This window comes from Parasteatoda tepidariorum, chromosome 5, assembly GCF_043381705.1.
Source record: "Parasteatoda tepidariorum isolate YZ-2023 chromosome 5, CAS_Ptep_4.0, whole genome shotgun sequence".
Classification (NCBI taxonomy): Eukaryota; Metazoa; Arthropoda; class Arachnida; order Araneae; family Theridiidae; genus Parasteatoda; species Parasteatoda tepidariorum.
The window spans coordinates 39,497,872-39,518,432 of record NC_092208.1 but is presented as its reverse complement, the minus strand read 5'-3'; the positions used below and the strand labels follow the sequence as shown (position 1 = coordinate 39,518,432).

Sequence of the window (20,561 nt, the reverse complement as noted above, 5' to 3'; positions counted from 1 at the left end):
TCTTAATGTCTCTAAGGAACATTCTGATATGAAGAATTTATTGATGTAGACATTAACTTATAGTTATGGTTAGTTATATTTTGTTAAATATGTTATTCTATGTTAAATATGTCTTTATTTTTATATTGTACTGTTCAGTTCAGTGTGAAATATTGGCAATAGAATTAGGATTTTTTGCTACCACATACTTTTATGTCTCCATTTGTTTATCAAATCAACGAATAAATACTAAGGTATCAAGTAACTACGTAAGCAGTTGCGAGAATTGGCTGACATTAACAAGTAGTTTAAAAAATATAGGATTAACACATTCGATTTGTTTACTACATGAAATACAATAAAAAGTAATTTTAGAATTTAGAAACGTTTTGTTCAAACCATGTATTTTATATACATTTATTTTCGTACTCATAAACGCTGAAGAGATTTATAGATTCAATTCGATAAATTCAATTCTTTTCTAATATTTACATAAAAAATAATTAAAATCTTACCTTCACATTGAGAAAAGAACTGTAAACAATCATATAGCACAGCATCTCTTATGACAAAAACTTGTTTTGCCAAATTCTCTAGGAGTGAGAGAAAGCATCGTTTAGCATAAAACCAGGTATCAGTTCCAAGTTTCTTTCCATATGGTTCTAAGCTTTTAATAACACGAGAAATTCCAAAGTCATAGTTGCCTTTTGCACAATACAAAGTTCTGTAAACATAAACAAGTTATTTATTAAAATAAGATTATAAACTATATTGTATAGCATGCAAAGTGTTTCATTATAATAGCTAAGTATACTTTAAAGAGAGCCAAAAAAACCTCTTTAACATAAATTTTCATCAGAGTAAATTTTAAGTTCATAATATAAAGAATATAAAATATTCTTTAGACGATCAATTGTTACATTATATAATATATTATGAATAGAAATATCATGTTAAAAGAAACATTTTGAAATTAAGTATGAAGTAATTTGAACAACAAAACCTCATGCAACCCTTATGCAAAAACTACAACACAAACTCACTACACAACAAATAATTAAGAGAAAATAAAAAATAGTAAAACTAGTAATAGTTACTTTAAAGCCTTAAGCATACAGGAATTTATTAACTTTTAATACTCATTCATTTAAAAACAAAACAAAAAATCATTAGCATTTGATTCAAAAAAAGTACTTCTCAAGAAATTAAAAATTTTAGAAACCACATTAAAAATCTGTATGATTAATTTTTCATTATCTCTTTATACAAATTTTACATACATCCAATAATGGTTTTTGTTAATGGGTATCAAATCTAGAGGTTTTCATTTGCCATTAATATTGTTAACTACACTTTTTACAGATGCAAACAGATTTATCTACCTACATCTCAAAAATGATTATATCCTGACATTTAAAATTGAAACTCAAGTATATTTGAAGTAATTTTAAGCAACTTGCCCAATAACTAAATTCACAATACTGAGATGAAAGATCTTTCGATCAGGTTCCTCATAAGCTAGTTGTTCTTCTTCCTTTTCAATTTTCCTCATCAATTCTTCAGCCTAGAATTAAACATCATTACTGACAACTTCTTCCTAATTCAAATTTTTTACTATAATAGCTGTTATTATCATGATTTTAATATAAAAATGTGATTTAGTTAACTCATGTTTATAATACTTATCTTAAAAATATCTTACCTCTTCATTTTGAGAAGTCATAATGTACGATACACATAAATTAGCCAAAACTATTGCACTCACATTCAAAATCTGAAAAAAAAAATTGGAGTTATGATGAATTAATAGTTTTAAAATATGTATATATTATTAAGAGGCTCTTCCTCTCACAACCCAACTCCACTGTCGAAGGAGTGGAGACGAGGAGGGAAAATTCTAAATATGCTTTTAATCCTTTTAATTTAATTTTCGCAAATAAACTGATGATGAGTAGGTATTAACTCTATTTGGCACTCTCTTCAGATACACGCTAAATATAAGGCCATCACCCAATCAGAATTTGAGATATAAAGTGTGCAGTACCATAGATTCTTAATCAATTTTTTCTCAGAAAATTATGCCAATACAATTCTACAATCAACAGTTTTTGAACGATATTCAAAAAGTAAACAGTTGTTAGCTTTTAGATTTTTTATGAATATCTTTTATACAATAAAAAATTTAAAAAAAATTTAGTACCATCCAAATTGGTTTTCATAAATTTAAAATGCAATAAGATCAGATTTTTCAAAAATCTAAAATCTGAGAAACGTGTAGTTTTAAATAAAAGTCACAAATCGCATAATTTTATTGCTTTAAAGTTTTAAGGAAAAATTCATAGAAATTCTAAAAACTATAAAGCGTTATTTCTCCTAATCTAATAAAGCGACCCCTTAATTTTTTTACCTCTTTTGAAAGGTATTGTGCTCTCTCATAAAGCTACATTATCAAAAGTTAAGAACAAAAAAATATCGAGAAAACACAAATTATAAATTTAACTTAGAATCCAAAATGGCGAGGGTAGATGCCTCTTACTACTACAAACTGCAATCACTGGCAACAAGTTCAGTCTTTATTTTGTAAATAGAACCTATTATCAAAAACTTATAATCAAATCAATGTGAGTAATTGTGAATAACTATTAAATCGTTTTATTTTTTAATAATCTGGTTATTTTTGATTTAACCTGGCCATTAAAGCATGATGGCGGTGATTGCAAACAGTAATATTACTCAAATAGCCTGTGACGCAGCTACAAGAAATGATTTAACTCATACAAAAACTTTAGTCACCTTATCATAATTCTTTTTAACAATAGGCTCATAAAAACCAGTCGCTTCTTTAAATTTGTTCTCTTGCATGAAAAGTACATGTGCAACATTAAGTTTCCACACATCATGATCATTGCAAAATTCAACAGATTTTCGAAAAACTTTCTCCACCTGTTGATAATTTTCCATATCCCAATAAATCTTTGCTTGCGCCATCAAAACGGGTATGTATCTAGTTAAAAAAAATTACCATATCAATTAAAATATACTAATGGCATTATAACAACAAATGAAAACATTTACAATTCACTTAGGTTATTGAAATATTTTGGATAGCTTATTTGATTTACAATTTTACAAAAATTGATAGGAAACATTTGATTTTATACACCAAATACCAATTTTTTCTGTTATTATTATGACATTTATTAAATATTATAGTCACAATAGGTTGTTGTTTCAAAGAAATTATGTTCTTATTACGACAAAATTTTAAGAACATAATTTACTCATTTTTAAAATGATGTTGCAACAATAATAATTAGTAAGTGATATCTCAATTAATGTGGCAACATCTTTTGAATTGAGAAAACATTCGAAATTTTCATTTTGCAGAAATTGCAATTTGTGCAGGAACTTTGCTCTTAGAATCTAAACTAAGACTTAAATTATAGGGACACAGGTAATCGTCAAAAAATTTTTTAGTCTGAGCCTAAACTTTCGTTCTAGTTTAGGTTGAGTAATTGTTTTATGCTGCAAAATAAGAAAAATTCAAATATAAATAGTTATAAAAAGTAGCAAACCTTTCTAAAGCCTCTTCACATTCATTTACAACTTTTTTTACACCTTCATCATCATGGTTCTGACGAGCTTCCTGCACTTGTTTTGTTAGCTTTCTTAATGTCTCAATATGACGTGCTGCCATTTCATCGAATTTTTTGTATGCTTCTTCTGGTGAAGTTTGTTGTGTAATCAAAGCATCAAGGAAATCAAACAAGTACTGTGAAAAAGTACAGCAGTATAAGTGATCTTAATAAAAATGAAACTTAGAGAAGGAAGAAAATTAGAAAGTAAGTAATTCAAATATTGTATTAAATAAAATGATACAAATATTACACTAATAACTAAAGCTTTTGCATACTCCTTTTTAAATATATACATTTTTAAATGTAGGATAAAATCAAAAATTTTATAAAATTTAAAGTTTGATTTCAGAATAAATAAAAACTAGGAGGCTTCGCCCCCTGCTCGCTGGCGCTCGCCAACCCCCGGAACTGCTTTCGCAGTTCATTTCGGATTGCTTCGCAATCCGATGCTCGCTTTGCTCGCTCATTGGATACGTTCTTAACGTCTAGCTTTTGTATACTTTTTTGAACACTGAAGTTCCGAAAACTTTTCACTGTAGAAAATTCTAAACCTGTGCATTTCAATATTAATTTGAAATTGCAAACAGTTCACATATTTTTCTTAATCACACTATTCTAAATTTCAGTTGTTGAGAAAAGTAACTGTTGTAAGTTTTGTTTTAAAGTCTTTCCCACCAGAGGGCTAAAACCATGTGTTGTAAAACAATATGAAATAGTACTGAACGCCGGATGTAAAGCATCGGCTTCGATGAAGATAATTTTGTGAATATGTTCTTGATAATTCAGTGAGAATTCACCCGATTAGACATATGATACTCACTACGTGCTCTTGCACGCCGAATCCTATCAATTAAAAATGAAAACTGCTGCCAACACGAGAAAAGAAAGATCATCGGTTTTATTGATACATACGTATTAGCGTTTTATATAATATAGATGATAAAATAATCTTTACAAATACTTTGAAATACCTTTGAGTATTAAAAAAACAATGCTATTAGATATTATAAAAAAAAGCTATTTTATTATCGATAAAAAACAATAATTGCAGGTAAGTAATAGATAAAATGTGTATAAATATCTTTCTTAAAATTAATTTATCATTTTATTGATTTTTAAAGAAAAAAAACTTACAGGAGTTAAATATTTATATGTCAGATGAGCATTTTCGGCCAAAACATCAGCAGCCAGATCATAGTACTAAAAAAAGAAGTTAGATTTGTTACAAAGGCGACAAAAACGAAAAAGCAAAGATTGTAAAATCTTATACAAATTGTAAAAATATTCAATAAATTTACACCAGAGAAAATGCATTATATTTCATTAAAATGTAAATTCAAACTTTTTCCTTTATAAAACTGGTTAAATTTTGAAATAAAAAATTTTATTCAATAAAAAATTTATACTTAGTTGAGAAAATTTCAGTAAAATTTAACTCATAATGGTAATGCTTGAAAACTTAATAATTATTTAATAATTAGAAATAAACTTTTAAAGTAAATCCTTAAATATATCAGTATGTCAGAATTTGAAATTTAATTAATACTAAGATAATTAACAACAAAAGTTTATTCAGCATTTTTTTTTTACCTAATTTCTTTTTATAAATTTTTCTAACTGTTTACAATTCTTCAGATAAAATTATCCTACAATATCTAGTTTTGAACTGCTGAAATGAAAGAAAGTTTAAAATCTGATTTTTAATTCAAGTGATTCTACGAAACATATTTTATAAAACACTTTACTCCTTTTAATAAACTCAAAACCTCACTTAATATAAATAATAATAAAACCAATTTTGTATTATAGCTTATTGTCGATTTCTTACACTTTTAATAACACATATAAATGAAATTGCTACAAAATCTTGCTATAAACAAAAGTTTTACAAAATTAAACATAATGTATTTTGGAAAACTTGTTTACATTGTTAAAAACCATGTATTTACCAGTGTTCAAATTTTTGCTAACCTTGATTGCTTCCATTTCTATATAACATAACTAATTATGACAAAAACTTACATCAAAAACTACAAATTTTCTACCATAATAATATTAAAATTACTTATAAACAATTTTTTAAAAAAAAAACACTTTTACTGTATCTGAACAAAAATGTTTTACTATTTTTTTAAAGATGCTAACAATGGTAAAGGAAAATCTTAGATGTTTGGCCCCACACGATCCTATAGAATATAATCAATCGAATGCCAGTTTCCAACAAGGTTCTTTTAATTGAAAAAATATAGAGTATTTTGTTTTCAATTGAAAGTGATTATGCATATAAGCCCATATATGCAATTTCAAATTCAAATTGAAAATACAGTGAAACTTCTATAACAAACAACCTTCAAAAACTGGTTTTTAAAGATATTTTCCTGATATTTCATAATCTAAATTTAACATTAAAAAGTCTTCTATAAGTTACTTGGCCACTTTCTATGAACAACCAACAGAGAATCTTATATTCCAAAACTTTCCTGCTCTTTCACTAGCATTAAATGTAAGTAAAAACGCAGTCAGGGTCAGTAGATTGAGTTTGACCAACAACAGATACAAAGAGAGGAGAATACTTGTAAAAATATCCCATTGATGATGATTTCTAATAGCAAATTATATTTGGCATGAATATTATAGAAGGGAAGTGGCATGCTGATATACTGTACAACACAGATTGTGCTAAAACTTGTGTAAATTAGAGCTCTAAAGATATCTCAGAAATATGTTAAGCAACTTTGTTAAAGAAATAGTCAATGTGATCAAATCACACATTAAATTAAACTTGGAGAACTTGGTGGATATTATTGATTTTAGAAAAACACAAATCAATAAAATTTTATAGGATAAAGATGATGAACTACTTCTACACTTTACTTCTCTTCTACATTTAATAATTAACAAAGCTAAGTGATTTTTACATTATTTTATTACTACAAGGTGTAATTAATCCACAAACATTTTTAAATAAATTGTTTCAGCTGTCCAGTGTTGACAATTTTTCAACCAACTACATTTTTTAAAGAACGAATTTCAGCAAAATGGAGGGTAGTTTGTTACAAAACAAAACTAAGAGGGGGAAATTACCTCATGTTTGCAATACAATAACAGCAAGTTACCAAAAGTTTCTGGAGGAAATGGACTCTGCTGTATGAGAAACTGAAGCTTTTCAAATCCTTCAGTAGGATGGGTTTCCATATTCATCAGAGCTTGATTGTGTAAAGTAACAGGATCTAATTCTTCTTCTCCCCGAGGAGGCATATCAGTGAGGGCTTCTTTAGCTGCATCAACTGAAAACATTTTACAGTGTTAATACTAACATAGTTGATACAAGAGGTTTCATTGACTGATTCAATTGGTTACGCTGATGTTTCTATCAAACATTTATATAATTTAAAAGCACGTGTAAACCTGAAATTTAATCATTATCCAAGCTTGCGACTCTACTATCAGTACTTCTGCAGAAAACTTTGATTTTTTGAAACTTTAGTAGGAAAAAAAAGGAAACATTTATATAATAACAAAGATCTTTTAAGAAACATTAAAATTGATGCTAATAAATAATTTTCAAATTGAAGTTTCAAAAAATCAAAATATCAATTTAAGAAGTAATGCTTGATTTTTAAACGATAGAAATTTAACATTTGGTAAACAAAATGGGTATTGTTTCTAACATGTTCACCACTGGCTGAATACAAGCGGTTTTGCTGTATCCATCCCTGAATAGTGGTAATCAAAAAAAGATAAAATCATAGCCAAATTTTCGAATTTTAGCAATCATCTTAGATTCAGAATAAGTTTTTTTCAATAAAAACATTTATTCCTATTACAATAGGCAACATTCATTCCTTTACAAAACATTCATTTCTATTAAAAAACATTCCAAACATTCATTCCAATTACAACAGGCAACTTTTTCACACTAAAGCATTCTGAGAGTAAAATATTTTTTTAACCATCTTTAATATACATAACATTAAAAAAAATAGGTGTATTATTTGCAAATCAGCTAATTTTAGTGCTAATTAGAATTTTTCATATCAGACTAAAGCAAGAAAAACATAAGAACTGACACTCACAATTCTTTAATTGATATTCAATAGCAGCTTTAAGATTAAAAGCTTCAATAAGTGCAGTTTCATGGAGAGTTATAGTATTCCCAACACTACGGACTTCAATTCCTTCGGTATTCATTCCAACACTTAATTCTAATAAAAAAATATATTGATATGAAATTAAATTACAAACACTCTGACTGACAGTAATTGAAACATAAAGACACACAGTTTTATTAAAAGAAATTCACAAACTGTAAAAGTAGTATTTTGAATTCAACTAATTTTTAACATATATTTATCTAGTAGAAACACAAACAAGTTCCTTTTTAGGACATACAAACTGTATAAGTAGCATTTTGAATTCACAAATTTATCAAAAAGACATTTATATACTTGTAAATTTACTTTACGCATAGGTAAAATATGCAAAAGAAAATAATCTGCAATTTAGGAATTTTTTACTCATACAGTAATAATTTCTATAAAACTAAATATAACAGTAGGAAAAAGAGAAGAAACCTAACAACAACAAAAAAATATTATACATAATATTATTGCTCAAAATAATAATGCAGCTAGAAGACATGAAAGAAAAAATGTTGAGTCATACATTCTGTCTCTTACATATCCCAAACACTACTTAAATATTAAACATTTTTATTTAAGTTTTTCTAAACGACTTAGTAACTTTGTTAAACAACATTCTTATTTTATTTAAAAGTTTATTTCACCTGCTCTTCAACTGAAAAGTTGTTCACCATTTTTCCAAAAAATTTTCCATTAGACTTAGCAACTATGCTAAAACCAAGAAAGTTTTGGTTATTAAAGGAACATAGAACTAAATTGAATTTTAAGATTACGAACTTCAATTACAAAATAAAAAATGAAATTTTTTTTTCTTCATTAATTTACATATAACTTATATTTCTAGAGCAAATAAATTAATAATGTTACGGACAAATATTAAAGAAAAATTTCTAAGATAACAAAATTAAGTTCTCTTTATCACTGCAGCTTAGTGAAAAAAGAAAAACTATTATCTCTTTTTTTCCCAGTTGTTTCTTTTATTTTGTGACATTGTCGATATAGAATATTGTCAACAACATGGTGATACAAATCATGCTAAGATGTGATACTTGGACTAAGAAACACAATCTATGAATTTTAAAAACATACACCAAGTATAATGTCTCCCATTTCTTTTTTTTTTTTTACAAATCTGCAGAAGATGGCTAAGATGCTATTAGTTCTCTAGCCCCCCAATATCTATGAACTGTAAAGGTCAAAAACGAGTGTGCAAAGCACAAATCAGGATGTGCATCATCAAAATTTTGAACTTGACTGTACAGGTGGTGGAGAAAAAGAATTTACCTAATTTGAACCAGTGTAAATATGTAGGCAAACAGACCTGAAAAAAGGCAGAAAAATGCCACACTATATTTTTAAAAGAATCAGGGAAGTCTAAAGTTCCCTTCATCAAGGATGAACAAGGCTAGCCAGCAGAGTCAAATAACCTTCTTTGCTTTATTCCAGAAATAGATTACAGAGTGTAAAAAAAGACCTCACAAGAGCCACTGAAAAGCTTTGCACCCCTCTTAGCCAAAAACTCCAAATATTTTACAACATTTGTTACATTAAACTTACGATGTTTGAAATTATTTTACAGGACACTAAGTGAAAGGAAATTTATTTTTATGTGATAAAACATTAGTTAATTTAGAAGATATTAACTAAGACAAACCTAGCACACATTTACTTAGGCAAAAGTTGTAGCCAAATTAATCAAATTTAATTTTATTCTATCATATAATACAGTCAAACCCCGTTAACGCGAAATCGCTTATCACGAAATTTCGCTTAACGCGAAATAATTGTTAGGTCCCGTCGATCGAGTCTGAAGAATAGTGTTAATTAATTCTTTTAACGCGAAACCCAAATCGCAAAATACCGCTTAAGACGAAAAGAATTTTTTTCACTCCAAGTCAAAATTTCTTCTTTTACAAGAGTTTGGAATTAGTGTTTTGAAATTTCTACTCCTACCCTCGAATCGAGGTCCCATCCTTCCATAATTATCTCTTTTGATTGGTTGCTGCTATTCTGTTTCGGAATGTTCTTTGCACGTGCGTGGAAGGGGGTGGAAAGTAGTGCATAAGCACACATGATCGTGGTAGAGTCCGACTGTCAGTTGCCCTTGAAATTTCGTAAAAATGAGTCGAAAACAGCAATCCTTGTCCTTAGAGACTAAACAAAAAATTTTGAATGAAGTTTGTGATGGAATATTAAAGAAAACAGAGATCGCGACGAAATATGGAATTCCCAACAGCACGCTATCTACGATTATAAAAAATCGTGAAAAAATTGAAGTCGCATATGCTATCAATCAATTTGAGCCAGCTAGAAAGCGAATGAGAACAGGGGGAAATGAGGAGATCGAAGTAGCGCTTTTGCGATGGGTGCGTGAAGCAAGGAGTCAGAATCTGCCTTTAACGGGTCATGTATTGCAAGAAAAAGCAAAAGTTTTTGCGGATGCTCTCGGCGTGACAAATTTCGCATCTTCAAACGGTTGGTTAACACGATTCAAAAAGCGTCATGGAATTGTGTGTCATAAAATCTGTGGCGAAGAAGCAACTGTAGATAAGGAGACTGTGGAATCATTTTTGTCTGAAAAGTGGCCTGCTCTTAGGAAAAATTACGCGCCACGTGACATTTTCAATGCTGATGAAACGGGACTCTTTTTCAAAGCATTGCCCTCCCGTACATTGAGCATTAAAGGAGAAAAATGCTCCGGCGGAAAATGCTCTAAAGAGAGAATTACTGTTTTGGTCGCTTGTAATATGGATGGGACCGAAAAATTGCCCTTGTTTGTCGTAGGTAAATCAGCGAACCCACGTTGTTTTAAGAACTTAAAAACTTTACCCGTTGTATATGCTTCAAATAAGAAAGCCTGGATGAATAAAATGCTTTTTAAGAAATGGTTAACAGACTTGGACAGGAAACTATTTCGGGAAAAAAGAAATATTTGTTTGATGCTTGACAATTGTAGTGCTCATAATGATATTCACGGACTAAAAGCGATTAAATGTGTTTTTTTACCTCCTAACACCACAGCAAAACTTCAGCCGTGCGATCAAGGTATCATTCATAGCTTGAAGGTGCAATACAGAAAAGAAATGGTACGCAAGATGATCCATTGCTTTGATAATAAAATTACATTTTCTGTAAATCTATTAGACGCAATGAGATACTTAAAATGTGCTTGGAACAATGTTTCTTCTGAAACAATTATAAACAGTTTCAAGTGCGGTGGGTTCACAGATGGAAAAGAAATGAATCTTCAAGAAATAAGTGAAGCAGAACCAGAAACGTTGACTAATTTGATCGAAGAAGCGGAAAAACGCGGGATTCTATCAGCCCCTTTGTTCAAAGACTACACCACTATAGACGAAGATTTGCTAACATCGGATATAACCACCGATCAAGACATAATCGCTGAACTATCGGCGAAAAATGATGATGTCGACATGGATACAACTGATGAAGAGTCCGATATTGAACAAGAAAATCCAGTTACTTTAAATGAGGCGACATGTGCAATGAAAGTAATTAATCGTTTCCTCATGCAACAAGAAAATGCTATGGATGCATTAGATAACTTAGAACATATAAATGACTTTATTAATAAGTGTTATCTTAAGAAATTAAAACAGGAGTCAATAACTGACTTTTTTCAACCTTGATTCCGTAACGGATAAATAAATTCGTAATTTGGCGTTCAATTTACTTCATCATTTCTTCTCCAAATTTCAAGTTATTTTTAAATGTTCATTGTTTTTAGTATTTTTAATTTTATGTTAAATTCACTCAAATTTGCAATATGTCTTCATTAGTAACTTTTAAGAACTGTAATATATAAGTAATTGTTTAGTAGTTCAATAATTGTTGACTAGATGCCGCCACTACCTAAACGGTTAACACGAAATTCGGTTAAAACGAAAAATTTCGGTGGTCCCGACGATTTCGTGTTAACGGGGTTTGACTGTATTCTAATCCTTATTTTATCTATAATTTATTAACAGAGTAATCATATCCATAATTTAATATAATATTTACTTCTTTTAACTCGAACAATAAATTTTGTACAAAATTCCCTTTATATAATAGAAATAAAAAAATAAAATAATAGTAATTCGAATAACAAAAATTTCTGAATTAGTAGAATATAAATTTCTGTGTCAAAGTAGCAATAATAAAAATTGCTATTTTTTAAATATAATAGAAAAAAAATAGAAGAAGAAGACATATAAGAGAAAGCACATATAGAATTGCAACAATAGAAATTTCTATTTTGAAGTACCTGGATGTTCTCTGATTCCTCTTTCAATGATTTCTGCTATGTGTTTTAATGCAAGGGCATATTGTTTCAAACGATAATAACAAAGAGCAATATTGTATGAAAGATCTAAAACAAAAATTAATCAAAAATGTGACATTATTATATTATTTCTCAAAAATCACTTATTATTTGACAGAAAACAATTAAATAGAAACAATTAAAATTTTGTGCATCACATATTTAATCAAATACTCTTGATACTTCCATGAAAGAACAGGGTACTATATACAGGGTACCATAACAGGATTCCATGAATACCTCCATGAAAGAACAAGGCATAAAGAGTATTTTTTATAACATTTATTTAGAAAATATAAAACTAGAGCACAGTGTAATTTAACTTTTGCATATTATAATTGTATTTATAACCATTAATTTGTTTAAAGGAGTGTTTTTCAACCTTTTGCGTTAGAAGGTAACTTCAATAAATTTTAGGAAAATCATACGTTGTACATATACTAGATAATAAAATATAATCAAAGAAATTCATTAGTTGGTGGGATCATAGGTTTCATGATTTGTAATGTTTGCATTTTGTTAAAAATTGAAATAATATATATTTTTTTAAAATATAGTATAATCAATTTAAATTATTCTTTTTCTGTGTTGTAAAAAATTACTTTTTCACCTAAATTGCTTTTTATGGTTATTATTATTATTATTTGAGAGTTCTAAATGTACGTTTATCTTTTTTTCTTCCAGATAGTCAGACTTTCAATGTAATTTTTTTTTTTTTTTTTTTGCTTATTGTATAAATTTTTAATGAGTAGCTCTGCAACAGTGATAAGAGTGATATACATAGTAAAAAAATAAACATTAAAATGAACACATTTTAACAATAAAAATTATTTATATCTTATTACATTTATCTGTTTGGTGTAAACAGAATAAAAATTTTGCAATCAAGTTGTATAAAATATACATAATTTATATTATATAAGTATTAAAAGTAATTGCCAAACAAAATATGCTTAAATACAACACATTAATTTTAATACCATGATTCTTACCTGGGACATAACCTTCAACTTGCATTGCAGTCATGAATTTCTTGCAAGCTTCTTCATATCGTCCCTCCTGTTTGAAAATTAACTTTACATTAATATAATATTAAATTTACACTGTATGAATACACACATGAAATTATTGATTTAAACTACTACAAATAAAATTTCAGTGGAAAAAAATATTTTCAAAAAAAGAAAGAAAAAAAAGAAGGTATTTTTAATTAAATACTGGCAGATTAATTTTCATACCTTGAATAATAGGCATCCCAAATTAACTTCTGTGTCAGGGTCACCGGCAGGACTTTGATCAACTAGGCTCTGAAATATATAAGAGTTGCATCAATTATCACAATTGCATGTTTTAAAAACATGAATTTAGTTACAATGTAATTATGCAACCAAAATCACAAAGTAATTTTGAACAGATGAGAAACAAAAACCATCAAATCTGTAGTATTCTTTTGATTATGCGGGCAAATAAATAAATAAGACACAGAAATTACAACTTTTTCTACAATAACATAAATTATGTATGAAAAAAACCGAATTTGTGCAATGTAGTGAATATTTTGCATTTAAATAAGGCAAATTATTTCATTGAATTTTTACAAAATACATATTTATTCTTAATGACTAATTAAAGTTCATATGAAGTAATGTTTAAATTCTTATCTTGTGATTACTTGATAGATTGAAGGCACATTTCCCAATTATATCTTTTATTATGAGTTCCAAACTTGTTGCCTGAAAGCATATTATATGGTAAAAAGAAACAGACAGCATATGTTATTCAGTTGCCTGTAAGAAATCAAAGCAACATTTCTTTTTCTAAAATTTATTTGTTACATAAGCTAAAAATGAATATATTAATTTTTATCACTAAAAACAAATCATTACGTAGGTGAAAATCATAAGAATTTCCTCCATTAAAAGTCTATTCAACATTTTTCCTTTTAAAGCATAAATTGTTTTGAGATAAAAATATAGAAAATTAAATGCTAAAAACTGGCTTAAATCCAATATGAAAAAAACCAATATGGAAAAATCCAATATGGAAAATCCAATATTAAAAAATCCAATATGGAAAAGAAATGTTAATTTAAAAAATTTAAACTAAAGCAACATGAAAATTAGAGAGTTGAATTAAGTTTAGAAGATATATTAATTTAGAATGCTTATTTTTGCCAAAATTAGATCAATAAACTATTTAACAAGTTTTTAAAATATCAACTATACCTAGAACATACAAAAGAAAGATATTACACACAGGAAGGCATGAAAGTAAACTTATAAAACTTATTTAAATCAAGTTATGACATCTTAAAAAAAATTGTTCAAATAGAAACAGCACTTTATAAAAACCCACAGAAAATATTACTTTGTTTATATCATGAAGATCCCAAATAAATAAGCATATTTTCATCCTTACAAACTAAAAAAGTAGTCAATTTCAACTCAAAATTCATGTAAACAATTAATTTTTATATAAAATAAACATCATAACTAAGCTAATCTACTTAAATAAATAAACATTTTGTCAAACTATAAGCAGAAACTAAGCCCTTGCAAAAGAAATTATAAGCCAATGAACTAAATTATATTTTATACATATTTTTTGAAGTTATAAGAAATAAAAATATTGAAAAAATATGAAATTAAATAACTATATTTATTAGAAAACTGAATACAAAGAGTTCAACTACATTTCTTACACACAATTTTTTTCTTGTAATTTCAAAAAAAGATAACACATTTATTTCTACTTAAACAGAGTGTAAAAAATACATACTTTAGCAGCAGCTAATTCCTCTTCACCATATTTTATGGCAGCTTGTAGTTTTACAATCTAAAAATAAATAAAGAAAGAAATTACTTATACAAGAATTTAATTTTCCCACTCCAACTAAAAATACCTTCTTTTTTTTTATTTTATCAAAATATCATTAATACCTTTGCTTGATATGATGGGTTGTCAATCTGACAAGTTACTTTCATGGCTTCTTGATAAAAACAAGCTTGGTACAAAGACTGGGCATAATACAATTTATAATCATCCACTTCTGGGCAAACGGAAGTTAAATGTTCATAGCAGTTGGAAGCATTTACAAAATCTTGTGTAAAGTAATAGCAATAACCAAGAAGAGACAAAGCAGCCCTAGACTGTAAAAATATACAAAATTGAAAGAAAAGACAAGTAAGCTATCTCTGAAAAATAAAATCATTAATTAATATGAGGGTTAGAACAAAACCCAATTAAATATATGTAGAATTATAGCAAAGATAACTGTGCGTTTAATGTGGCAAAACATTTTAAGTGCCACTAATTCTTATAACCTTTACTCATACTTATAATTTTTAAAACCTGATAGATAAAAATTCAAGAAGGGGTATAATCAAGCATAAAATAATCTGCCAAATTTAATATACAGGAGGAAAAACTTATTTTTCAAAAAAAAAAAAAAAAAAAAGTTTCTTATAGTTTATAGGTCAGTCCATACTATTTAAAACACCTGCATAAAATGGAAGTAAATTATTATGCATAAACTAAACTGAAGCTCAGAATAGTACAAATTTTTCTGTATTACATGAAAAGGAAAAAGGTGGTCTTTAGGTGTTTGGGTTCAGGTTCTTATTATTAGGAAAACATTAATCTAAAATTTTTTAATTGTGGAAAAAACATGGTTGGCACTTTGTTTAGACCTGCATAACACCATTTAATCTGTAATATCAAATTTTCCAATAAATTTTTTAAAAAAATCGTAATATTATAAAGGATTTTAATAGTGATAATACTTATTAATTAATATTATACCAATTATTTCCAAAACATTTGTTGCTGCTTAACACTTAAAATTAATTTTGATATTACTGATACTGATAAGCTTTCAAATTAAGTAATCAATAAACTACTAACAAAATTTATTTGTATTATAATTGTATATTTTTAAAGTATAATTCAAAAAAACAAAAATAAAATATGTTGACTTACATTGGGATTAGCTTGAAATTGTTGATTGAGCACAGCAATAGCTTCTTTAAATAAACCTTCTTTGATCTAAAAAGAAAGAAAGAAGAAAGAAAAAAATTAAAGCATAATTTTTAATGAAAGATAAATCAAACAAATTATTTCTAATTTTAGTAAGAAGTTAATGACTTTTTTAATGAGAACAATAGTTCTTAGAAACAATACCAAATATTTAAATATGGTTGTAAATAGAATGTGAATTCTAACAATAGGTTAATAATAATAAACAATTAATGCTATTACCTGATTAAAAACTTCATTAGCTTCAAAAATAAACAAAAATGAAATAACAGTTGACATGTTTCAAGCACATAAAATATAGGCACCTATTTTCATGATTTCACAGACGTGAATGTAACAAAACAAAAATGATTTGAAATTTAAAAAAATGTAAAGTTGCCAACAAAAAAATGGAAAAAAAAGTGAGGAATAAAACTGGAAAAAACCACAGAAGACGAGAAAGGAAAAAGATGAAACAGAGAACAAGAAAAAACACAGTGGCCGAGAGGCAAATCAGGTGAAAATTGCATTTGGAGAGGTGGAGAGGGACTAATGCTGTTAACAAGGGAATCAGTATTCAAATGAATAAAACAAGATTCCAGGGTTTTTGCTTTGTTACATTCACTTCTGTCAAAAATGTCATCTATTTTTGATGCGCTCGAAACATGTCGGCTGTTATTTTATTTTTTGCACATTTTTGAAGCTAATGAAGTTTATAATCAGGTAATATCTTACTGCTTCAGTTTTTTGGGATTATTTATATTATCAAAATTATTATTTTAAGCACAAGCCCAGTGATTTGACTTAAGAGTTATTGCACGTCAAATATGCTGAAAATCGTAGGAATGAAGCAAAAAATTATAACAAGACATTCATAACTCCCCATTGCAAAAAGAAGGAAAAGAAAAACTTAACCTGCTGGCAGCTTTATTAAAGAAAAATTTCCACTAAATTTTTAGAATTTTTTTTTCTCCTCCTGTATTAATCTTCCTCTTTGTCAGCGCAACAGCCTCTAACAGGCCTTGGTTGCCTCAACAGCAGACAAATGCCAGCGCCTCCTATCTATGGCAACTCCCTTCTAGTTTCTAATCTTTAGGGTTTTCAGGTAATTTTCAATGTTGTTGAGCCACCTAGTAGGGGGTCTACCTCTGGGACGTGACCCCTCGGGGTTCTTAAAGGTGATGATTCTCATGGGGCCATTTCTCGGGCCTCTCCATAGATGGCCCAGCCACCTCAGCCTATTACTGCGGATTATTTGCTAAATTTAAGGCTGCTTATAGAGTTGGTAGAGATCGAAGTTATATCTGGTTTGCCAGTATCTCCATTCTTGAATTGAGCCAAAGATGGCTCTGAGGATCTTTCTTTCAAAGGTGTCCAGTCACCATTGTATATCTGAATCTAGAGTCCAAGTTTTGCTTCCATAAGGCAGTACAGGAAATATGAGTGACTTATAGAGTTTTAGCTTTGTTTTTCGGCTGAGAAGGTTCTGTATTAATACAGCACAGAACCCGTTATCCGGAAATCAGAAAACCGGAAAACCAAAAAACCGGGACGAAATTCGATAAATTTTCACGCCATTTAAAAAAAAATTTTTTTTTTCCTCATAAGATTTTAGGATTTTTCTTTCTTTTTTGAAAGATGTTTACCTTACCATCATTTTGGAAATAATCATTAGTGTATTAGTCCATCGTTTTTTCTTCTTTTTAAGATTATTTCCAAAAAATATAATTTTTTTAGTTGGGTTTAACAATAAAAAAAACAGCTTTTTGTAGCGATTCAGAAAACTGGAAAAATCAGTTATCCGGAATAGCGATGGTCCCGATCGTTCCGGATAATCGGTTTCCTACTGTAGCAGAATGTAAAAATAAATATAATTTTGATTTGAATTGATATAGAAATTTTGGTCTTAAATATTTGTTAAATTATTATTACCGAAATTGTATTTCCCCCCCAAATATTCATTTTTTATGCTTATCTTTAAATTATAAATTTATTACATTTTACATAGAGGTCTGCCTTCGCCAAAAACGACTCAGATTTGGAAGTCCTCGATCTTAACGATTCGTAGTTTCCTAAGTTTAGCGGAATCACCGAAACTAATATTATTTGTTCACTGTTTTAAAAATAAAGGTACCTTATTAAATAAATAATATAGTACCTTTAAAAGAATAAAGATACCATAACACATATTATTTTTTTCTCAAATAAATCAAGTCTATTAAACATGAAGAGACAAACATAAATGGTTATTTTTATCGACATGCTCTGACAGATAAGATACAAATAATTTCCACAAAATATGTACAAATATATTTGACAAACAAACAATGGATCAATGGAATGGCAAACTGATGGGACTTAACCACTTGTTATAATTGAGCAGTAGCTCGAATGGAAGGAATCATGCTAAAGAATCTAGACTGTATCATACCAGTAATTTACTGTATCATACCAGTAATGAAATTACTTATGTTGTTATTAAATTACTAATATTTATAACAGTCAAAACTGCAATGTGAAAACAAACATAGCTCCAAATTAATAACTATTATAGTTTTAAAATTACATACCCATAATCATTCACAAAAATATTGATTAAACTATGTTTTGAAATGCCCCTTCGATAATCACCAAATTGGTTGCCAAAAAAAAAAAAACTATGTTTCATTCAATACAACCCACACAAAAACCTCTCAGGTAAGTGGATATTTCCTTTCTTACTATGCATGCATTTTATTCAGATTTCAATTTTTGTATGTCTTAATTATGTCTTGCTGTTGACAAAATTTTAGGTGCAAGAGCACAACAAAGAAAATTTTCAATTTTCAACAACGGGCACTTCAAAAGAAGAAAGTTATATTTTTTCACCAAAATATCTTGTGGTTGGCAAGAGTGATTTCATACTCACAGCAAGCATGCTGACATAAAAACAGATCCTTCTTTTGAGCAAAAATAAAATATTTTACAATAAGCATTTAAGAAAGCTAATATAACTGCTTTTAGTAATAAGATACGAAAATTATGCAGCAGCTTATCAAAGGTTATAATATTAATTCAATTATAATATCCTCATAGCAAATATAATAAGCTTAAATAAAGGTGTATCACAAAATATTTCTCAAAGTTTTGGGTCCGAAAAAGTTAATAAACATTATGCAACTACAATTACAACTATGCAAATACAATTTTAGAAAGCTGAAAGGCGAAATAATTTTATAAAAACAATAAATATTACTTTCAAGAACATAATTTCATATAATTTAACATAAATAATTACAAGAAATTTAATCCATATACTAAAATATAGATTTCCAGTGTGATCTCGAAATTAAAAAATAAAGTCTTTTGAAACAAAAAAGTAATGGAGAAAAATAGGGTTTATATTTACCATGCCATAAATAACTTTGGTATATTCTCCATCGTTGATATGAGTCATATTTTATAGAAAGAAAAAATATTACTAGCTAATAATTCATGAGGAATAATTTTTCTTTTCAAGCAGAATAAAATATGTTTGTAAACAAAGATAGCAACGGTTGCTAGGAATCGAAAGAAGAAAAAAAAGCACAGTCACAGTTAGAGAGTATAATTGATTGATTGATTAAATGTTATTTGCGCTTTTAGCAAGGTTAATTTCTATCCTGCAGTTGCGTAATAGGATTGGCGATCGAAAAGGGCTACAGATAGGGTTTGCAGAACCCTACCCATGGCAACATTTCCCATGATTTCACCATCAGCATGTGGAGAGTCATAGAAGAAGGAAGTACGTTAGTTCATGTCTTGATTTTTAAGTAGATTGAAATCTTTTAAGGGAAGAAACTATATGGAACTTAAAGCTGCATTAAACATAGCTCTAAAAGAAAGCGTCATGAAATTTGAAAAAATATTTTTAACAATTAAATAGGAAAAATGTCAAGAAGAGGAAAAATATCCTGGTACATTTTTATATAACTGAAAGGAGGAGGAAGATCAAAGGCATGGAACATGTCTTCTCCCCAGATGGCGTATTCGAGCTTTGCGATCACTTATGTGTGCCCTTATTTTTGTTTAGAGGAAAAAGTAGAAAAACATGAGTTAAAATTTTTTAATAGTTAAATTCAAAGGAGCTTTTGAAATTTTTAAATAAAGGGGTCAATTTGTTTTCCCTCTAGTGGTTAAACACTTTATAGGAGCCAGAATGTTGGCTTGGAACTTTTTGGGAAGGTTGGTGCTGGGACTCAACATTCTAATGCCCTTTAAAAAAAAGTTACATCTTAAATGCGTTGGTACTATTTTGAAGAATTTCACAAGTAGAAAATATCTGCGACTTAATAAATTGACTCCACGTTTCGAACTATCATGACATCCAACAGTCGAATTCGCAAAAATATCATTTCATGACAGAACACTAAAATATTTCGTCTCGTTCCACAGTTTGCCTTGATTCGATAAAAAATTGCCTGGATCAACAAAATAAAGATGTGA

At 28.3% G+C, this 20,561-nt stretch overlaps 1 protein-coding gene across 1 annotated transcript in view; it reads right to left on the bottom strand.

Annotated features, from left to right (window-relative positions):
* LOC107444628 (tetratricopeptide repeat domain 30) overlaps positions 1 to 19,771 on the bottom strand; it is a 26,372-nt gene extending 6,601 nt beyond the window's left edge. The window contains exons 1-15 of the mRNA XM_016058839.3: positions 19,486 to 19,771; positions 16,062 to 16,127; positions 15,023 to 15,232; positions 14,862 to 14,918; positions 13,322 to 13,390; positions 13,076 to 13,142; positions 12,027 to 12,131; positions 7,694 to 7,822; positions 6,702 to 6,904; positions 4,752 to 4,817; positions 3,555 to 3,751; positions 2,773 to 2,983; positions 1,682 to 1,753; positions 1,440 to 1,543; positions 495 to 703 (exon numbers count right to left, since the gene is read on the bottom strand). Coding sequence (XP_015914325.1) covers positions 495 to 703; positions 1,440 to 1,543; positions 1,682 to 1,753; positions 2,773 to 2,983; positions 3,555 to 3,751; positions 4,752 to 4,817; positions 6,702 to 6,904; positions 7,694 to 7,822; positions 12,027 to 12,131; positions 13,076 to 13,142; positions 13,322 to 13,390; positions 14,862 to 14,918; positions 15,023 to 15,232; positions 16,062 to 16,127; positions 19,486 to 19,533 — 1,813 coding nt within the window. The 5' untranslated portion in view covers positions 19,534 to 19,771. The remainder of the gene's footprint in view (positions 1 to 494; positions 704 to 1,439; positions 1,544 to 1,681; positions 1,754 to 2,772; positions 2,984 to 3,554; positions 3,752 to 4,751; positions 4,818 to 6,701; positions 6,905 to 7,693; positions 7,823 to 12,026; positions 12,132 to 13,075; positions 13,143 to 13,321; positions 13,391 to 14,861; positions 14,919 to 15,022; positions 15,233 to 16,061; positions 16,128 to 19,485) is intronic.
* Positions 19,772 to 20,561: the final 790 nt, after the last annotated feature.